The sequence below is a fragment of the Lethenteron reissneri genome, chromosome 63 (genome assembly GCF_015708825.2).
Source record: "Lethenteron reissneri isolate LAM-NWPU_2019-01 chromosome 63, ASM1570882v1, whole genome shotgun sequence".
Lineage (NCBI taxonomy): Eukaryota > Metazoa > Chordata > Hyperoartia > Petromyzontiformes > Petromyzontidae > Lethenteron > Lethenteron reissneri.
Genome location: NC_083841.1, coordinates 6,029,057 through 6,049,714, shown reverse-complemented (window position 1 = coordinate 6,049,714; position 20,658 = coordinate 6,029,057). Strand labels below are relative to the sequence as shown.

General features: G+C 51.9%; 1 protein-coding gene across 1 annotated transcript in view; it reads left to right on the top strand.

The window, feature by feature from the left end:
• Positions 1 to 20,658, top strand: part of LOC133358825 (probable helicase with zinc finger domain) — a 99,788-nt gene that overhangs the window by 16,071 nt on the left and 63,059 nt on the right. The window contains exons 3-9 of the mRNA XM_061577272.1: positions 3,394 to 3,420; positions 6,589 to 6,625; positions 13,293 to 13,368; positions 14,952 to 15,177; positions 17,435 to 17,542; positions 18,403 to 18,859; positions 19,297 to 19,603. Of these exons, the coding sequence (XP_061433256.1) occupies positions 3,394 to 3,420; positions 6,589 to 6,625; positions 13,293 to 13,368; positions 14,952 to 15,177; positions 17,435 to 17,542; positions 18,403 to 18,859; positions 19,297 to 19,603 (1,238 nt within the window). The remainder of the gene's footprint in view (positions 1 to 3,393; positions 3,421 to 6,588; positions 6,626 to 13,292; positions 13,369 to 14,951; positions 15,178 to 17,434; positions 17,543 to 18,402; positions 18,860 to 19,296; positions 19,604 to 20,658) is intronic.

Genomic DNA, 20,658 nt, shown 5'->3' with positions numbered 1-20,658 from the left:
GCGTCGTAGGCTCTCGCGACCGATGTTATTCACGGTAAACGGTGATTTTTTTCACGATAAACGGTGATTTTTTTCACGATAAACGGTGATTTTTTTCACGATGAAGGTGAATTTTTTTTTACAATCAGAATATTTCTTTGTACAGCCCATTGGTCAGATAAGGCCCCACTACGTCATTCCATATGTCCCATGGGCCACAAGAGGCCCACGAGTTCGTTTCACACGGCCCACAATGCCCTGTGCGATCGAGTACGTTCAAGCCACCCCCCCCCCCACCGCGGTCATGGAAGATGTCATAGTGCAGGAATCCGATGAGCTATGAAGTTCCTTTTCACAGATGTCCGGTTCGGGGCACGGGGTAAGAATGTTACAACAAGAAACAATAGGAGTGCACAGTACAAGAAATGTGAACAAATCACCCAAACGCATACAAATGCAACACTGAACCATCCCCATCCGCTTAAGAATAAATACGTCAAGTCACTTAGAAGGGAAATAATAAAATAAATTAATATAAAATAAATATAAAAACAATAAAAATTCTCCAGCAAGAAAATTTTCTTGCTGTGGATTTTACCTCTTGATGATGATTGCTTGTGTTGCAGTCGAAACGTCGCGAGAATTTGTATTGTTTAATATTAATATTATTTTATTATTTCCCTTCTACGTGATTTTACCGAAAGAACCAAGAATATGAATCCCTGCAGTCACGAAAGCTTTAAATCAAAATATAAATACGTCGCTAAACCCGCCACAATCCGATACGTGAGCAAAACATGCCGATTGGTTATTTCCGCTCACCGGTCGCGTGTTGGTGAGAGTAAATCCACGACATTAACAATTTGAGGACGACGTTTCGCCAATAATTACAGCTGGCATCAGGCGGCAGCCAGACGCGTGGAGTTCTCAAATAACGACACGTTTATATTTACACGATCTCACCCAACAAAAGCCTCTTGATGGATATTGGTCGCGAAAGCCTCCGTGTGAAACTTTACATCCTCGGTTATCATCAAGGGGCCCATATAAGTCCCAGTGAAGTTATCATTTATCAGCCATGCTCCATCCACTGCTGGATGAAAGGCTGGCGCACCACGTGGTTCAGTATTTGAGCAAACTGGTGTAGGCCAATCAGTTTTAAAGACGATGCGTCATATCTTCTTGGTTCTTTCGGTAAAGTCACGTAGAAGGGAAATAATAAAATAATACAAATAAAACATAATAACATAAAATTCTCACGACGTTTCGGCCACAACGCAAGCAGCCGTCCTCAGGTAAAGAACAGGTCTGTCGGAAAGACAGCGTCTGAATGTCTTTCCGACAGACCTGTTCTTCACCTGAGGATGGCTGCTTGCGTTGTGGCCGAAACGTCGTGAAAATTATTTTATCATGTTTTATTTTTATTATTTTATTACTTCCCTTCTACGTGACTTTACCGAAAGAACCATGAAGATGAATCCCTGCAGTCACGAAAGAAGCTTTAAATCGAGATGCGTCATATGTTGTCTGAGCATGTTTGTGTTTTGCATGTTCACCACTGGTACCGTGTGTGGTTAATGCAGTCACTTGATGCCTCGCAAAAGCTCTCTTATTCGGTGCTTGAACATCTTTACCCGACTTCTGTTTTATTCCCAGAAAGGGTAAAACTTATTCTTGTTTTTCACGAGATAGACAAACATGATAGACAAACAACTGCTTCACCACCACCGCCACCACCACCGCACGAGAAATCTAAAAGCAGTGCACAGATTTAAATCGGTGATGCGTAATAAGTTCCGTGTGGTGCGGGTTGGCTTGGGCAGACTCATTATTTTTTCTTTTTAAGGATGATCGTCGTCCCAATTTTAATTCTGGTTATCGGAATGATTAAACGGATACACGGTGACCATTGCACCCGTGCCTGAACGGACACAGATTCATGGCAAAGTCTCGCCCGCAATCGCTCGCGTGGACGTAGGTTGAACATGTTTTTCACCGTGCGTAGCCATCCGCGAGTATCAGAGGTGCTGGGAGGGTAGAAGGTCAACAAACTAAACACAACAAGGAGCTGGGAAGAAATTATTTTTCAATCTAGGCGATTTAAAAGTCCATAGCTCCAGTGGCTTCCTAACAACGCTATAGTGTATAGTAGTTAATCAAAGAGTCGTGTAGTGTACTGGTAGGAACCCACTGGTTCCACCAGCCCACAGGGGATTATTGTGTCCGTCCGTCGTGCAGGGAGGGGCTGGGTGGGGAGGGAGGGGCTGGGTGGGGAGGGGAGGGTGGGGCTGGGTGGGGAGGGTGGGGCTGGGTGGAGGGTGGGAGGGGTGGGGCTGGGTGGGGAGGGTGGGGAGGGGCTGGGTGGGGAGGGTGGGGCTGGGTGGGGTGTGGGAGGGGTGGGGCTGGGTGGGGAGGGGCTGGTCACCCCGTGGTGCCCTTATAAAACTCAACGTTTAACCTACTCACGCCGGCTTGTGCCCGCCCTCACAGTCGGGCATATTTGCGGAATACACCACGCCGCCGTTGACCCTGCAGGCCATTGACCGAGCAACCCAACGTTCCTACCAGCTCCCTCCGCAGGAATGTGTTATAGTGTAGTGTATAATAGTGTAGCGTATAGGAGTTTGCATGTATATCAGACTTCTTTCGCACCGTACGTAGCCAACCGCCCTGATCGGCGGTGCGGGGGAAGGACAACAAACTAAACACAACAACAACAACAAGCAGTTGTAGAGAAATGAGTTCTCGCTCGAGATCAAGGGTCGGAAAACCTGCGACTCGTGATCCGGCGTGGAACCTGTCAGCGACGTGACTGGTTAAGGGACCGCCACCGTCTCCTGTTCACCACGCGGCATCGCGGCTCCTCTCCTGCTGTTGGCTTTTCCGACACGCTGACGTTGACCACCTTGAAAGTGCCGCTGCTCCGGTGGCCTCCTGACGCACGCCGGGAGGCCAGAGCGGCGTTCCAGACGGCCGCGTGGAGCGGCGCGCCGTCTGCCGGCGTGCGGCGTGGCGTGCCCCCCTTCTCCCCCCCCGGCCGGACTGCAGCAGCAGCTGCAGGAGGAGCGTTTGGAGCGAGTGAGATGAGAGCGGCGACGCGAGTCGCCGATGCGTTTACGCCAGAGGTCGCAACCGGGTACCCGATACCCGTACCCTACCCGATACCCGGCTACCCGTACCCAGCCGGGTACGGGTATCCGTTTGCGACCCTGGTGCGGCCGGGTACGGGTAAGGAATCAAAACCCGTTTGCGACCTCTGGTTTACGCCAAAAAAAGCGCCGCTCTAGAATGCGTAGAACCTGGAAGAAACCGGGGGGAGGGGCGCTGGGGGTGGCAAGAAAGAAGTAACCCGTTGTTTACAGTGACCATTTATTTTAAATTAATCGTGTTGTGCTGTCTGTGCTGTCTGTGCAGGTGCTGCATACGGACACGAATATGAAGGTACACAGCACCGCACACTCAGGGCCCCGTTCTTAATCACTCCTCACGGCTCACGGCTGTGGCTCCCGGCTGTAGCTCACGGCTGTGGCTCACTGCTGTGGCTCACTGCTGTGGCTAACGGCTGTGGCTCGTGACTGTGGCTCACGGCTGTGGCTCACGACTGTGGCTCGTGACTGTGGCTCACGGCTGTGACTCACTGCTGTCGCTCACTGCTGTGGCTCGTGACTGTGGCTCACGGCTGTGGCTCACGGCTGTGGCTCACGGCTGTGGCTCACTGCTGTGGCTCACGGCTGTGGCTCACGGCTGTGGCTCACGGCTGTGGCTCACTGCTGTCGCTCACTGCTGTGGCTCGTGACTGTGGCTCACGGCTGTGGCTCACGGCTGTGGCTCACGGCTGTGGCTCACTGCTGTGGCTCACGGCTGTGGCTCACGGCTGTGGCTCACGGCTGTGGCCCACTGCTGTGGCTCACGGCTGTGGCTCACGGCTGTGGCTCACGACTGTGGCCCACTGCTGTGGCTCACGGCTGTGGCTCACGGCTGTGGCTTACGGCTCTTGACTGTGGCCCACTGCTGTGGCTCACGGCTGTGGCTCACGGCTGTGGCTCACGGCTGTGGCTCACGGCTGTGGCTCACGGCTGTGGCTCACGGCTCGTGACTGGCTCACGGCTGTGGCTCACGGCTGTGGCTCACGGCTCGTGACTGGCTCACGGCTGTGGCTCACGGCTGTGGCTCACGGCTCGTGACTGTGGCTCACTGCTGTGGCTCACGGCTCTAACGCAGCCCATGCTCAAGCCCCTCGTTGGCTCCCAAAGGCGCGTGGGGGCAGGGGGGTTGGCCGCCCGCGGCTGCTGCGAGAGCCGTGCTTGCGTGCGCCTCCTTAGCAAGGAACCTCTTCGTGACGTCAGTTACTCGAAGCGAACCGCCACCTTTTCGTCGTGTTCACGTCGCACCTTGCGGCTCTTGAGATGTTGAGGTTTTTTCTGGGCGGAATTCGAACACAAAATAATTGGCTCCTCTTGTTGATTTGGTAGCCGATGCCTTTCTAAAGCGGTGGGGGGGGGGGGTGCTCGGGTAGAACGCGTCCCGGCAATGGTGGTGGCCAGCGCTAAGCCACGACGGAGGACGTTCACGGTGCGGAGATGGGAGCGATGAAATCGGCAACGTAGCAGTCGCTCGCTCACTCGCTCACACACTCGCTCAGTCGCTCGCTCACTCGCTCACACACTCGCTCAGTCGCTCGCTCACACGCTCGCTCACAGACTCGCTCACAGACTCGCTCACACACTCGCTCAGTCACTCGCTCGCTCACTCGCTCACACACTCGCTCAGTCGCTCGCTCACTCGCTCACACACTCGCTCGGTCGATCGCTCGCCCGCTCGCTCACACGCTCAGACACTCGCTCAGTCACTCGCTCAGTCGCTCACACACTCGCTCGGTCGCTCGCTCACTCGTTCACACACTTGCTCGGTCGCTTGCTCACACGCTCGCTCAGTCGCTCGCTCACACACTCACACGCTTACTCAGTCTCTCGCTCACACACTCGCTCACACACTTGCTCGGTCGCTCGCTCACTTGCTCATACACTCGCTCGGTCGCTCGCTCACTTGCTCATACACTCGCTCGGTCGCTCGCTCACACGCTCGCTCAGTCGCTCGCTCGCACGCTCGCTCACACGCTCGCTCAGTGGCTCGCTCGCACGCTCGTTCTGATGCACGCCCCCTACACGGGCAGCAGCAGAGACATAACTGGGAGTTGACGAATGCTTTTTCTCGACCGAATTCGAACAAAAAATAAATTGTCTCTTCGTGTTATTTTTGGTTGCCGACCATCTGGCCTCATGGATATCCCGAGCATGGCTGGGATGAGGCTTGGAACCGGCTCGGGTTAAGCCTTTCTTGTTCCGATGACTGTACGTGCACGTCGCTCCAGACTTAGAATGAACGTCACGCGTTTAGAGTACAGTGATCCCTCGTTTATCGCGGTTAATGGGGACCGGAACCCCTCGCGATAGGTGAAAATCCGCGAAGTAGGATTGGCCCCCTAGGAATTTCCGTATATGTGTGTGTGGGTAGCAGAATGTTTAAAATATGTATATTTATACTTTATATATATATATTTTACTTAAATCTATTTAATTATAAAACCTTAATATTATACATTCACTCTCTCTCTCATACGATACGTATTATGGTGTTCTACACTCACCAATGACAGTAGTATCTTGAGACTTGACTCCAGTAATGATGACGACGACGATGACGATGACAATGACGACGACGACAGACCTGTGCAGTTCGATGAATGTGATGATGAATGATGATGATGATGGTGTTACTGCACAGGTATAATGAGGCCTTTAAATCAGTTCGAAAAATCCGCGATGCACTGAGGCCGCGAAACTTGAACCGCGAGGTGGCGAGGGATTACTGTATTTGGAAATGACACATTTCCACGTGATCCACCGCTCCGTCGAGCTGTCATTTGTGATGGGCAGCTGTGAAAGAGAGCTGCTACATCGCTCAGTCGGCCTTTTACCGGTAAAATAAAACATCTTTTTTATTTTTTTTTATTTTTCGTGTTGTGCCGCTCTTTGTTGTTAGGCACGAGTTCTGACCAGCACCGGATTAAGCTAGTTTGGGGCCTGTAGCATGATGTTATAAAGGGGCCCTCAATTAAAACAAGAAACGTTAATATTAAAACACATTTTTTACTTGCATAGCGAAGTAAATGTATTGTTTAATTTGCTTTACAGCCAGATAATACGACAAATTGCCCAGTCGTTCATAAAAGTTGCAGGGCAGTATAGTACTATAGTAATAGAGCAAGTGCAGCATCACTGAACCGGAATTGATAGCTTGTAAGCATTTAGCGCGGGGCCTTTGAAAGTGCGTGGCCAGTAGCTACTACACATGTAGCTACTACACGTGTAGTAGCTACATAAGTAGTAGCTACTACACATGTAGCTACTACACGTGTAGTAGTAGCTACATGTGTAGCTACTTTAGCTACTGGGATCATCCGGCACTGGTTCTGATGTTTCGCGTGCCTGGGTAGCTCCTTCTGTCGGAGCTTCTTTGAGAATTTCCAGGAGAGGTTTTGTTTATTCGAGAAGGATGGTGTCCTCGTCCTAATTAGATGTTTTCTTGTTTTTTTTGTTTTTTTTGCAGAAGGATGATTCGAAGTCGGAACTTGACTTTGCAAACAGTGAGTGCCCAATTCATTTCGTCCTTGTAAACGGCGTTACTTCCCGTTGTAGCATTTCGCTTCCGCTCCGAACGCGTTCCCTGTGCGGCCACCTGATCCACAAATGGCGAATCGAGTGTGGCCGCCACTCTCAAACGACCGACCCACGTTGCAAGCACTCCCCTCTCTTTGCTTCTTGCAAGGAGTAACCGGCGAAATCCACCCTGCGTCTGAACAGACAATTGAGTGGATAACAACATCTAAAATTTCCATTTGAAGCTTTCGTGACTGCAGGGATTCATATTCTTGGTTCTTTCGGTAAAGTCACGTAGAAGGGAAATAATAAAATAATAAAACATAATAATAATAATAAAATGATCATCTTCTTCTTTCGTATGGATTCATAGCAGCAGATTAAATACGTCATTTTAGATGCTTCGGTAAAGTCACGTAGAAGGGAAATAAGAAAATGAAAAATTGTAAAATAAAATAAAATCATCTTTTTCTTTCGTATGGATTCAAAGCAGCAGATTAAATGTAATTTTATTATGTTTCATTGTATTATTTTATTATTTCCCTTCTACGTGACTTGACCGAAACATCTAAAATGACGTATTTAATCTGCTGCTATGATTCCATACGAAAGAAAAAGATGATTGCGCTCCCTGCGTCGGACCCCCCCCCCCCCCGCAGATCTTCGTTGCGCAAGATTTTATTCGTATTGCCGGGTGTCGCTCGCTTTGCCACGACAAAAACAGCCAACTTCCCCTTCCCGTGCACGGCTGGATGCATCGCAGCTCACAACTCTGTGTCTGTTCAGATTAGCTGACGACGAAACGCCTCCGGTTGACGCGCGCGCCGCCGGATTGTGGAGTGGTTCCCGTCGCCGCTCGGATGATTTCACGGCATTTAGTTCGTGGCTCGGGGCACGTCACGAAACATCGAACAAAGTCGGCGGCCGCATCGCGCGTCTTCAGATGCGCTTCCGTGGCCGGCCGGGACGCTCTTTCCTTACGATGTTAGGGAGCTGAAGCTTTCGTGACTGCAAGGATTCATACTCTTAGGTTTTTTTCGGTAAAGTCACGTAGGTAAAAAATTAACCCGTAAAAACAAAGTTTTTCACTATAAATCCTTTATATGCGTGGCGGCTAGAGTCCTCTCGTCCTCTGGCTTGAGATGGCTGCCACCTATGGGTCAGATGATTGCCTGCCACCATTAAGCAATTGGTAATTAAATATAAAAAAAAAATTCCTAAAAAGTGTAAAGTTATGGAAATTTTTTTTCACGAAAATAAATTGTCACGCACAACGAGTCTGTGTGCAAAATGTCAGCTCGATTGGATCACGGGAAGTGGGTTAAAAAATTACCGAAAAATTTGCACGGTCATAAGCGCGCAAGCAAGCAAGTGAACTTAATATAAAGGATTTAAAAAAATTATAATGAAATGTAATAATAATAAATGAAAATAACTCGATTAAATCACGACGTTTCGGAGGCAACACAAGTCTCCGTCTTCAGGTGGGGGACCGTCACAGCCAAATTTACTGTATCAAGTGAAGAGAAATCCAAGAGACAAGATCTTATATATACTGGTTCAGGGGTGGGGGAGGAGCTTACCTCTCCCCCCACGTGACTGCCACATGTAGATAAGCTCCTCCCCCCTCCCCTGAACCATTATATAAGATCTTGTCTCTGGGATTTCTCTTCACTTGCTACAGTAAATTTGGCTGTGACGGTCCCACCTGAAGACGGAGACTTGTGTTGCCTCCGAAACGTCGTGATTTAATCGAGTTATTTTCATTTGTTATTATTTTATTTTATTATTATTTTTTTTACCTACGTGACTTTACCGAAAAAACCTAAGAGGATGTTAGGAATCGACTAAATCATTAGGCCTCCTTTGCCAGTACCAAAATATAATAATAGAGGGTTTTCCACTTTTTTCTCGCAACAAAACTGAAACCTTTTTTTACGAGGATTCATGTCTGCATTAACCACAATACCTGCAGTCAAATGAAAACAAAAAACCCCTATTATTATATTTTGGTACTGGCAAATGAGGCCTAATGATGTAGATGCTCACCCCGAGCCGTCATTACTTTGATAGTGCATCGTCTTTGAGCTGTGGACGCCTTTTGGCGTTCTCTGGTCGAGCACCAATGGGGTCGAGGCTCAAAAGAAAGCCGTCCCTTGGCGTGGACCAATCAGTTTCAAGGACAATGCATATATTATTAAAGTGTGTTTTTGTTTGCATTTTGTCCGCAAGTATTGTGGTTAATGCACATATGAATCCTTGTAAAAAGGTTTACATTTTATTGCCAGAAAAAAGGGGAAAAACCCCCTATTATGTTAGGAAGAGAATTGAGCGATATACTTTTAAATAATCTCGATTGACGAACTAAAATCTTTAGAACCGCTTGTTGTTGTGTTTAGTTTGGTTGTCCTTTCCCCCGCACCTCCGATTATCAGGGTTGGCCACGTACGGTGCGAAAGAAGTCCAACATCCACACTTACAAGAATCTGCCGCGTCCTCTTCCCCCTTAAACGCTGCCGCTCGATTTCGAGTTTTGAGTTGGATTTGTTGAACCGGGTTGGAACTCGAAAGACCAGATAAGATCTCAACAGAAAGAGAGAGGGGCTGCCTTTAGCGTGATAAGGGTTTAGCAGACAACTATGTCTCTCCTGGGCGGGGTTCTAGCCCCAGGGGTGTGGTGTGTTTTCCTTGCGCTAATTAGGACTACCAAATACCTTCGGTAGACAACCAAACGTAAAGACAAAGATCCTCCGTATAGCCGTAACAGATTGTTGGGGCAAGTGCTTGTCGGCGGGCACCTATGAAGGCTGGCAAGGCAGCCTTTGTCTCCTCAGTGGCGATGTCTACGCACTGCACCAGGTACTGATTTGAGGCTGAGTTGACCTAGGGGAGGCCCAGGACCAGTTCAGATAATCACCAGTGTTCACCAGTGAGCATGGTGTGACACACTCACACCATGCACACTCACTCTCAGACTCGCTGACACACTAATATCATGCACACTCACTCGCTCACTCTCAGACTCACTGACACACTCACATCATGCACACTCACTCACTCACTCTCAGACTCACTGACACACACACATCATGCACACTCACTCACTCTCGGGGCTCACTGACACACTCACATCATGCACACTCACTCACTCGCTCACAGACTCACTGACACACTCACATCATGCACACTCACTCACTCTCAGACTCACTGACGCACACACATCATGCACACTCACTCACTCTCAGACTCGCTGACACACTCGCATCATGCACACTCACTCACTCACTCTCAGACTCACTGACACACCCACATCATGCACACTCACTCACTCTCAGACTCACTGACACACTCACATCATGCACACTCACTCTCAGACTCACTGACACACTCACATCATGCACACTCACTCACTCACTCTCAGACTCACTGACACACCCACATCATGCACTCTCACTCACTCACAGACTCACTGACACACTCACATCATGCACACTCACTCTCAGACTCACTGACACACTCACATCATGCACACTCACTCACTCACTCTCAGACTCACTGACACACTCACATCATGCACACTCACTCACTCTCAGACTCACTGACACACACATCATGCACACTCACTCACTCTCAGACTCGCTCACACTCACATCATGCACACTCACTCACTCTCAGACTCACTCACACTCACATCATGCACACTCACTCACTCACTCTCAGACTCACTGACACACTCACATCATGCACACTTACTCACTCACTCTCAGACTCGCTGACACACTCACATCATGCACACTCACTCACTCTCAGACTCACTGACACACTCACATCATGCACACTCACTCACTCACTCTCAGACTCGCTCACACACTCACATCATGCACACTCACTCACTCACTCTCAGACTCACTGACACACTCACATCATGCACACTCACTCGCTCACTCTCAGACTCGCTGACACACTCACATCATGCACACTCACTCGCTCACTCTCAGGCTCACTGACGCACTCACATCATGCACACTCACTCACTCTCAGACTCACTGACACACACATCATGCACACTCACTCACTCTCAGACTCACTCACACTCACATCATGCACACTCACTCACTCACACTCAGACTCACTGACACACTCACATCATGCACACACACTCACTCACTCTCAGACTCACTGACACACTCACATCATGCACACTCACTCTCAGACTCACTGACACACTCACATCATGCACACTCACTCTCAGACTCACTGACACACTCACATCATGCACACTCACTCACTCACTCTCAGACTCGCTGACACACTCACATCATGCACACTCACTCTCAGACTCACTGACACACTCACATCATGCACACACACTCACTCTCAGACTCGCTGACACACTCACATCATGCACACTCACTCTCAGACTCACTGACACACTCACATCATGCACACTCACTCTCAGACTCACTGACACACTCACATCATGCACACTCACTCACTCACTCTCAGACTCACTGACACACTCACATCATGCACACTCACTCTCAGACTCACTGACACACTCACATCATGCACACTCACTCACTCGCTCTCAGACTCACTGACACACATCATGCACACTCACTCACTCACTCTCAGACTCGCTGACACACTCACATCATGCACACTCACTCACTCTCAGACTCACTGACACACTCACATCATGCACACTCACTCACTCGCTCTCAGACTCACTGACACACTCACATCATGCACACTCACTCACTCACTCTCAGACTCACTGACACACTCACATCATGCACACTCACTCTCAGACTCACTGACACACACACATCATGCACACTCACTCACTCTCAGACTCACTCACACTCACATCATGCACACTCACTAGCTCACTCTCAGACTCGCTGACACACTCACATCATGCACACTCACTCGCTCACTCTCAGACTCACTGACGCACTCACATCATGCACATTCACTCACTCACTCTCACTGACACTCTAACATCATGCACATGCTCGCTCACTCTCAGACTCACTGACACACTCACATCATGCACACTCACTCACTCACTCTCAGACTCGCTGACACACTCACATCATGCACACTCACTCACTCTCAGACTCACTGACACACACATCATGCACACTCACTCACTCTCAGACTCACTCACACTCACATCATGCACACTCACTCATTCACTCTCAGACTCACTGACACACTCACATCATGCACACTCACTCACTCACTCTCAGACTCGCTGACACACTCACATCATGCACACTGACTCACTCTCAGACTCACTGACACACTCACATCATGCACACTCACTCTCAGACTCACTGACACACTCACATCATGCACACTCACTCACTCGCTCTCAGACTCACTGACACACTCACATCATGCACACTCACTCACTCACTCTCAGACTCGCTGACACACTCACATCATGCACACTCACTCACTCTCAGACTCACTGACACACTCACATCATGCACACTCACTCACTCGCTCTCAGACTCACTGACACACTCACACTCACATCATGCACACTCACTCACTCAGACTCACTGACACACACACATCATGCACACTCACTCACTCTCAGACTCACTCACACTCACATCATGCACACTCACTCGCTCACTCTCAGACTCGCTGACACACTCACATCATGCACACTCACTCGCTCACTCTCAGACTCACTGACACACTCACATCATGCACACTCACTCACTCTCAGACTCACTGACACACTCACATCATGCACACTCACTCACTCACACTCAGACTCACTGACACACTCACATCATGCACACTCACTCACTCTCAGACTCGCTGACACACTCACATCATGCACACTCACTCGCTCACTCTCAGACTCACTGACACACTCACATCATGCACATGCTCGCTCACTCTCAGACTCACCGACACACTTTCTCACACGACTGGCACTCACACTCTGCAGAACAGGCGGAAACCAAACCGTATAAGCGCCATGCGAAAGGCGCCCGAGTCTGGATTCTAACCCAGACTGTTGTAGCTCTTGAGGCGCGAGTGTAACGCCGTTGGTACCGCCCGTACCTCTGGCGCCGCGTCGGTGTGACGCGGTTAGCGCTACGAACCTGGCGGACTCGAGTTCGATTCCCGCTCACGGCCAACACCGGCGACGATTATCCAAACCGGTCCTGGGCCTCCCCTAGGTCGACTCAGCCTCAAATGAGTACCTGGTGCTGTGTGTAAACATCGCCACTGGGGGAGACAAAGGGAGGGTGGGTGGGTGGACGCGATGCTCGGCTACCCACCCCCACCCCCTCGTTCAAGTTCAAGTTTCATGTATTAGGTGTAGCCTTGTGAGCCATTCGGCTCTTGAATCGGGTGCAACCGCAACAAACGAAAAACAAAAACATGAACAAAAAACATCTTAAAGTGACTATGTGACTGAGTGCAAACAGAAAATCCAAGAAAAGACAGCAAAATATTGCAGAAAAAACACCGTACACAAAAAAGTGCAAAAATCCTCGTGCGCCGTTCCAGCCTTCACCGGTGCTGTTACTCTCTTAACAGCACTTGCCCCCACAGGTCCGCGGAGGCTACGCCGGGGGGAGCTTTGCCTTCATCTTTGTCTCGCGTGCCCGCCCCTCGCAGGCAGCGAGTACGAGTGGAGGCACAGGCCGCCCCCAAGGGGCGTCAGCAACCCCGAGGACTACGCGCTGTGCCAGAGGTGAGCCCCAGCGGCAACGCTTCCATCACCCCCCCCACGCTTCACTCCCCGCCAGAGGTCGCAAACGGATTTTGATTCCTTACCCGTACCCGGCCGCACCAGGGTCGCAAACGGGTATCCGTACCCGTACCCGGCCGTACCCGTACCCTACCCGTACCCGGCCGGGTACGGGTAGTGTACGGGTATCGGGTACCCGATTGCGACCTCTGGGATGAAGCCATGTTGCAGGCGCGGGTAGGTTGATTCTAGGAACTTGAATTGTGAGAAGAGACAAGACGTTGGGAAATGAGTGACAAACGGTGACTCACCAGTGACTCACGGCCTACCCGTACCCGGCCGCACCAGGGTCGCAAACGGGTACCCGTACCAGGCCGGGTACGGGTAGCCGGGTATCGGGTAGGGTACGGGTATCGGGTACCCGGTTATGACCTCTGCTCCCCGCCCAACCGATTTGTCCTCCCTCTGCCTCCCGCCGACGCCGCAGGTGATAGCGGAGCTCGCACAATCGTGTGCGAGTTTCTGACGATCGGGGAGGTTGGTGTGGGGGATTTGTTTAACACGTAGCAGCAGGCTTTCGCGACCAATATTATTCATAATAAAGGTTTTTGGGTGAGATCGCGTTATTTGTAAATGTGTCTGAAAATCCTGGCTCCGCCATTGCCAGGGAGGTTTGTCACGTGAACAACGCGCCAATTAGTTACTGCTGGATCGGGGGCGGGGGGGTTTCGTGATGCCCGATCGCTCTTTCGCCCATCGCGATTTTTTTAAAAACAAAATTACGATAAACAGCAACGATATTGATTAAAGTCAAAATTAAAGAATATAAATTACGTGTCAAATTCAAATATGCTGACGGCTGCCAACGGCCGGCTGACACTCTCGCGGCTATGACATCACGGCACCCATCTTGCATGGCGGTTGCCTTCCTGGCAGCCGATTGGCCGCTGGTGCGGCCAGAGTGATGACATCATACCCCGGCAACCGTTGCCACGCCCCTAGACTCTTGCGACTTTGTATATTTGCGTGAATTGTCTTCACATTCTGTCTTACGGCCTTCTGGAGCCGTGTACAATTGCAGCCGGTCCGATTTTACGAGCACTTCCTGTCCTCGAAGCACTGGGCGGTACGGTGAACTTCTTTTGCACCGTACGTAGCCAACCGTGCCAATCTGGGGAAGGACAACAAACTAAATACAAATATCAGTCCTAAAAACATGAGTTTTCACCCGAGATTTAAAAGTTTGGAAGTGTGAGGCTACAGAACACGATTGCTATGATTGTTATTATCATTAAGTGCGGCTTTTGTTTAAAATCCGTAGTTTTGGAACGCTTTGACGTCATCTGCCTGACCGAGCCGCCCCTTTACCCCGCAGCTCAGACGCTGAGAGCTACTCGCAGAACTTCTCAGCTTCTCGGCTTGATGGGCTTTTACTCGTAGAGCGCCAAAAGCAACTCCCGGAGATTCCTCTTTCGATTTAAAGCTTCTTTCGTGACTGAGTTCGTTCTTTGTCGGCCGTCGTCGCGATCGCGACCGTCCTTGCCTCTCCATGTCGTCATCGCTACACCCCCCCCCCCCCCCCCCAGGTTCCTGGAGCTGGGCTGGTGCACGCTGGGGCCCCAGTGCGACTGCGCGCATTCGGAGGCCGAGCTGGGCGAGTGGAGGCGGCGGCACGCCATCCGTGCCGGCGCGCGCGGCGATGGTGGCGCCGGCGGCGGCGGCGAGATGCCGTGCGGGGGGCAGGAGGCGGCGCTCGGATACTCGGAGAGCCTCATCGAGCGCTGGATGACGGCGCCCAATCCCGAGGCGGTGGTGAGTGGGCCGTCGTCGTCATTGTGGTCGCCATTAATGTCGTCGTCGTCGTTGTTGTTATCGACGTCATCGTCGTCATCGTTGTCGCCATTATTGTCGTCATCGTAGTTGTCGTTGTTGTCGTCGTCGTCGTCATCGTCGTCGTCGTCATCGTTGTCGCCGTCATCGTTGTCGCCGTCATCGTTGTCGCCATTATTGTCATCATCGTCGTTGTTGTCGTCATCGTCATTGTTGTTATCGACGTCATCGTCGTCGTCATCGTTGTCGCCATTATTGTCGTCATCGTCGTTGTTATCGTCGTCATCGTCGTCGTCGTCGTCATCGTTGTCGTCATTGTTGTTGTTGTCGTCGTAGTCATTGTTGTTGTCATTGTTGTTGTTGTCGTCGTCGTCATCGTTGTCGTCATTGTTGTTGTTGTCGTCGTCGTCATTGTTGTTGTCATTGTTGTTGTTGTCGTCGTCGTCATCGTTGTCGTCATTGTTGTTGTTGTCGTCGTTGTCATCGTTGTCGTCATTGTTGTTGTTGTCGTCGTCGTCATTGTTGTCGTCATTGTTGTCGTCATTGTTGTTGTTGTCGTCGTCGTCATTGTTGTCGTCATTATTGTTGTTGTCGTCATCGTCATTGTTGTCGTCATTGTTGTTGTTGTCGTCGTCGTCATTGTTGTCGTCATTGTTGTTGTTGTCGTCGTCGTCATTGTTGTCGTCATTGTTGTTGTTGTCGTCGTCGTCATTGTTGTCGTCATTGTTGTTGTTGTCGTCGTCGTCATTGTTGTCGTCATTGTTGTTGTTGTCGTCGTCGTCATTGTTGTCGTCATTGTTGTTGTTGTCGTCGTCGTCATTGTTGTCGTCATTGTTGTTGTTGTCGTCGTCGTCATTGTTGTCGTCATTGTTGTTGTTGTCGTCGTCGTCATTGTTGTCGCCATTATTGTCATCATTGTCATCATCGTCGTTGTTGTCGTCGTCGTCGTTATCATCGGTAACTCCCTCGCCTGGTATGCAGGAAGCCGTGGGTTCGATCCCGACCCTGACGACCCCTGCTGTACATCTGGAGTTTGCGTGTCTCTCTCCCCGCGGTTGCGTGCGTACGTGTGTCTGTGTGTGGGTGCTCCTTTACAGCACTTGCCCCAACAGTCTGTTTGGGCTCTACGGGGGATCTTTGTCTTTGTGTGTGTGAACATTCCTCGAATTCGATTCACGCAATAACCGTGGCGAATATCTGAACGGGTCCCGGGGGGCCCTCCCCTAGGTCGACTCGGCATCAAATGAGTACCTGGAGCGGTGTGTTGGGGCGGGAGGGGGGAGTCACAAGGCGGTCGGGTCGGTGTGGTGCTGGCCGCCCAACCCCTCGTGTGTGTACTTAACTTGGAGCTTTCGTGACTGCAGGAATTACTCTGTGGTTCTTTCGGTAAAGTCACGTGTAAAGAGAATAATAAATTAAATACTAGCATACGACGTTTCGATTGCAACACAAGCAATCATCATCAGGTATAAATGAAATAGAAACACAAATCTAGTACACTTAGAAATGTAATACAACCGAGAGTCGGATAACATAACAGTCAATACCCTACCTGGTTGATTACGTTCTTCCCGAGAATGCTAAATTTGAGAGAGAGATACAACACAGAACCAGAGACATATAGACAGACATATAAGCAGAGACAGATATCACAGAGATACATTGAGAGAGAGACGTACATAGGCACACAGAGAATAACAGTCAACACCCTACCTGGTTGATTACGTTCTTCCTGAGAATGCAAAATTTGAGAGAGAGATAAAACACAGAACCAGAGACATATAGACAGACATATAAGTAGAGACAGATATCACAGAGATGCATAGAGAGAGAGACGTACATAGGCACACAGAGTATAACAGTCAACACCCTACCTGGTTGATTACGTTCTTCCTGAGAATGCTAAATTTGAGAGAGAGATGAAACACAGAACCAGAGACATATAGACAGACACTTAAGCAGAGACAGACATCACAGAGATACATAGAGAGAGAGACGTACATAGGCACACAGAGGCGTGGTTTCTCTCTGTGCCTTGTGGTGAACATTCAAACAAATATGTTCTGATGATATATGCATTGTCTGTGAAACCGATTGGCATACACCAGAGACATCCTTCTTTATGGCCTTGTCTCACCTCTGTCTGTGTGTGTGCCACGGCATTCCGGCGAAGGCTGCGCGAGGTGGTGAGGGCGCGTGGGGGTGAATCTGTCTCCTCTGCGTGTGTGTGCGTTCCCAGCTGAGCGAGTTTGTGGACGGGGTGGACGTGAGCCACTCGCAGGACCTGACGCTTGCTGTGAGCAGCAAGAGATTCAGCGCCACCTGGGAGTTCGCGCTCGCGTGCAAGGTGGGGGGGGGGGGGGGGGCACGTCCTACACCGCCGTCGCCGCCCTCGGGATCATTCCGCTGCTGGAACGCCGCCTCCGTTCTCTTGTCACCCACCCCTAACACTCCAAGTCATCTTCTTGGTTCTTTCGGTAAAGTCGCGTAGAAGGGAAATAATAAAATAATAAAAATGAAACATGATGAAATACAATTCTCACGACGTTTCGGCCACAACGCAAGCAGCCGTCCTCGGGTGAAGAACAGGTCTGTCGGAAAGACAGCGTCTGAATGACACACCCCAGGCTTGGAGCGTCTATTTAAGCTGGGTTGGAGGGGGAAGAGCGCCTTGACAAAGGAATTAAATATACGCTGCCAAGCCTGGAGTGTGTCATTCAGACGCTGTCTTTCCGACAGACCTGTTCTTCACCTGAGGACGGCTGCTTGCGTTGTGGCCGAAACGTCGTGAGAATTATTTTATAATGTTTTATTTTTATTATTTTATTATTTCCCTTCTACGTGACTTTACCGAAAGAACCAAGGAGATGAATCCCTGCAGTCATGAAAGCTTTAAATCGAAACTCCACATCATCTCGCCTTTCTCTCCCTCTCTCATCTCCTGCTGCGTCCTCTCTCTCTCTGTCCTCCCTCCTCCCTGTGCCCAATCGCTGTTTTCGTTATCAGCGGCGGCAGCAGCGTCATCGTTATCGCTGTTATCATCATCAACATCGCCGTCGTCATTATCGCCGTTATCATTATCATCGTCAGCAATACCGTTGTCGTCATTATCGCGGTTATCATCAACATCGCCGTCGTCATTATCATCGTCAGCATCATCGTCAGCGTCGTCGTCGTCGTCATCGCTGTCTCCGTGTCCCTCTCCAGCCGCCGCGCTCGCTGCAGCGCGTGGTGCTGCTCTACGACTCGCACCGCCCGCACTTCCACGTCGTCTCCGTGGTGCCGCGCGACGACTCCGGCTTCGACGCCGCCCCCCCGGGCGACTCTGGCCGCCCTCCGACCCCGTGCGGCGGCGGCGGCGACGCCGACTCGTCCGCCGCCCTCCACCGGCCCCCCGGCGGCCCCTCCGAGGCCTCGCAGGGCCCGGGGCGGCGACCGGACGGGGCGGCCGACGGCGTCGCGGCCGGAGCGGTGGGAGGCAGGCAGGAGTGGGCGGCGGGCGACGGCGATGACGGAGGAGGAGGAGGAGCGAGGGGAGCGTACCGCGTGAGCGTGGAGTTCTCCACGGATGTGTACGGCACGTTCCGCCAGACGGTGGTGTTCGACTTTGGCTGCTGGCCCGTGCTGGCGCGCAGCCTCACTGTGCACACGGCCGACACGCTGGGTGAGCAGCCGCGGGTTCTTTCATTTGATGAGTTTTTGTGTTTTCGGTTACCACGTGTGTCCCCCCCCCCACCACCACCACCCCGTGACATCCCCGTGTGTCGCTGTGTGTGCCCCCTTGCATCCCTCACGAATCCCCGTACGCACCCATGTGTCACTCATCTCCCCACTCCTCATCTCCCCGCTCATCTCCCCGCCCCTCATCTCCCCACTCATTTCTCCACTCATTTCTCCACTCATTTCTCCACTCATCTCCCCACTCATCTCCCCACTCCTCATCTCCCCACTCCTCATCTCCCCACTCATTTCCCCGCCCCTCATCTCCCCACTCATCTCCCACTCATCTCCCACTCATCTCCCCACTCATCTCCCCACCCCTCATCTCCCCGCCCCTCATCTCCCCACTCCTCATCTCCCCCCCCCCCCCAACTCCCACAGTGCCGAGCGCCGAGGAAGACCTGCAGCTGCTGTCGTGCGACTGGTGGGACGCCGGCAACCCGTCGGTGACCATCGTGGAGTTCGGCGTGCCCGTCGGGGTGCCCGCCGCGTTGATCCCCGCCGCGGGCTCCGCCGAGGAGGAGGGCGGCGTGCCGGGCCCCACCCAGCTGTACCGCGTGCCGGAGCTGCCGCTCGGCCTCTTCTCCAGCCCGGCGCTGCAGCGGCCGCTGCGCGCCGAGAACTACCGCCGGCGCTTCCACGACCTGCTCTACATCGAGGAGCTGGCGCAGTACAAGGAGATCAGCCGGTAGGGCGCGGATGCGTGGCACGTAGTGGCGGTGGTGGTGGTGGTGGTGGGGGTCGGTGGTGGTGGGGGTCGGTGGTGGATGGAGGTGGTTTGGTCGGTGGTGGTAGCGGTGGCGGTGGTTTTAGTAGTGGTGGTGGTAGCGGCGGCGGCAGTGAAGGCGGCAATGGTGGAAGTGGCGGAGATGGCGGCGGTGGTGGCTGCGATGGCAGAGGTGGCAGCGGTGGTGGTGGTGGAGGCGGTGGTGGTGGTGGCAGCAGTGGTGGTGGAGGTGGCGGCGGTGGTGGTGGAGGCGGTGGAGGTGGTGGAGGTGTTGATGGTGGCGGCGGTGATGGTGGCGGCGGTGGTGATGGTGGAGGTGGTGGAGGTGTTGATGGTGGTGGAGGTGTTGATGGTGGTGAAGGTGGCGGTGGTGGTGGTGGTGGTGGAGGCGGCGGTGCTGGCACCTCGGGCTAGGCAGGGACTCGCGTTGTCACTTGTTGGTGGTGCTCGTGGCAAGGAGTTTGAGCCATCGCCACGCAAACTCCGCTCATCCTCGCGGCAGCAGCAGCACCACAGGCGGCAAACAAAGATGGCGGTCTCCGCATCATGGCGCGGCGCTTTCGGAGAAGCGCTTGTGCTGCCGTCTGAAATGCCGCTCTTCCTTCCGATATTGAGACTCACTGGAGCTACGTACTTTGAAATCATCATCTACATTGAAATCTCATTTCTTCTGAATTGCTTTTTTGTGCTTAGCGTGTGTGTGTGTGTGCGTGCGCGCGTACGCACAAGTTGGCGCAGTAGGAGGCACAGGTGGTGCATCGGCCAGTCATCTCGGTCAACCCGTGGCACCTGCTGGGTCTGTCCTGTGACCTCCTGCCAGCGGGCGTTTGACACTTCACGTGGCCTTAACGTGCACATAGCCTGGCACAAGTGCTGTAGTGACGTCACCGCCACCTAGTGGCGAATGGTGGTTGTAGTTGTACACGCGTGTGTGTGTTTGTGTGCGCGTTCACGTGTGTGTGTTTGTGTGTGTGTGCGTGTGTGTGTCTGCGTCTGTGACCAACTTCGATCTCGGG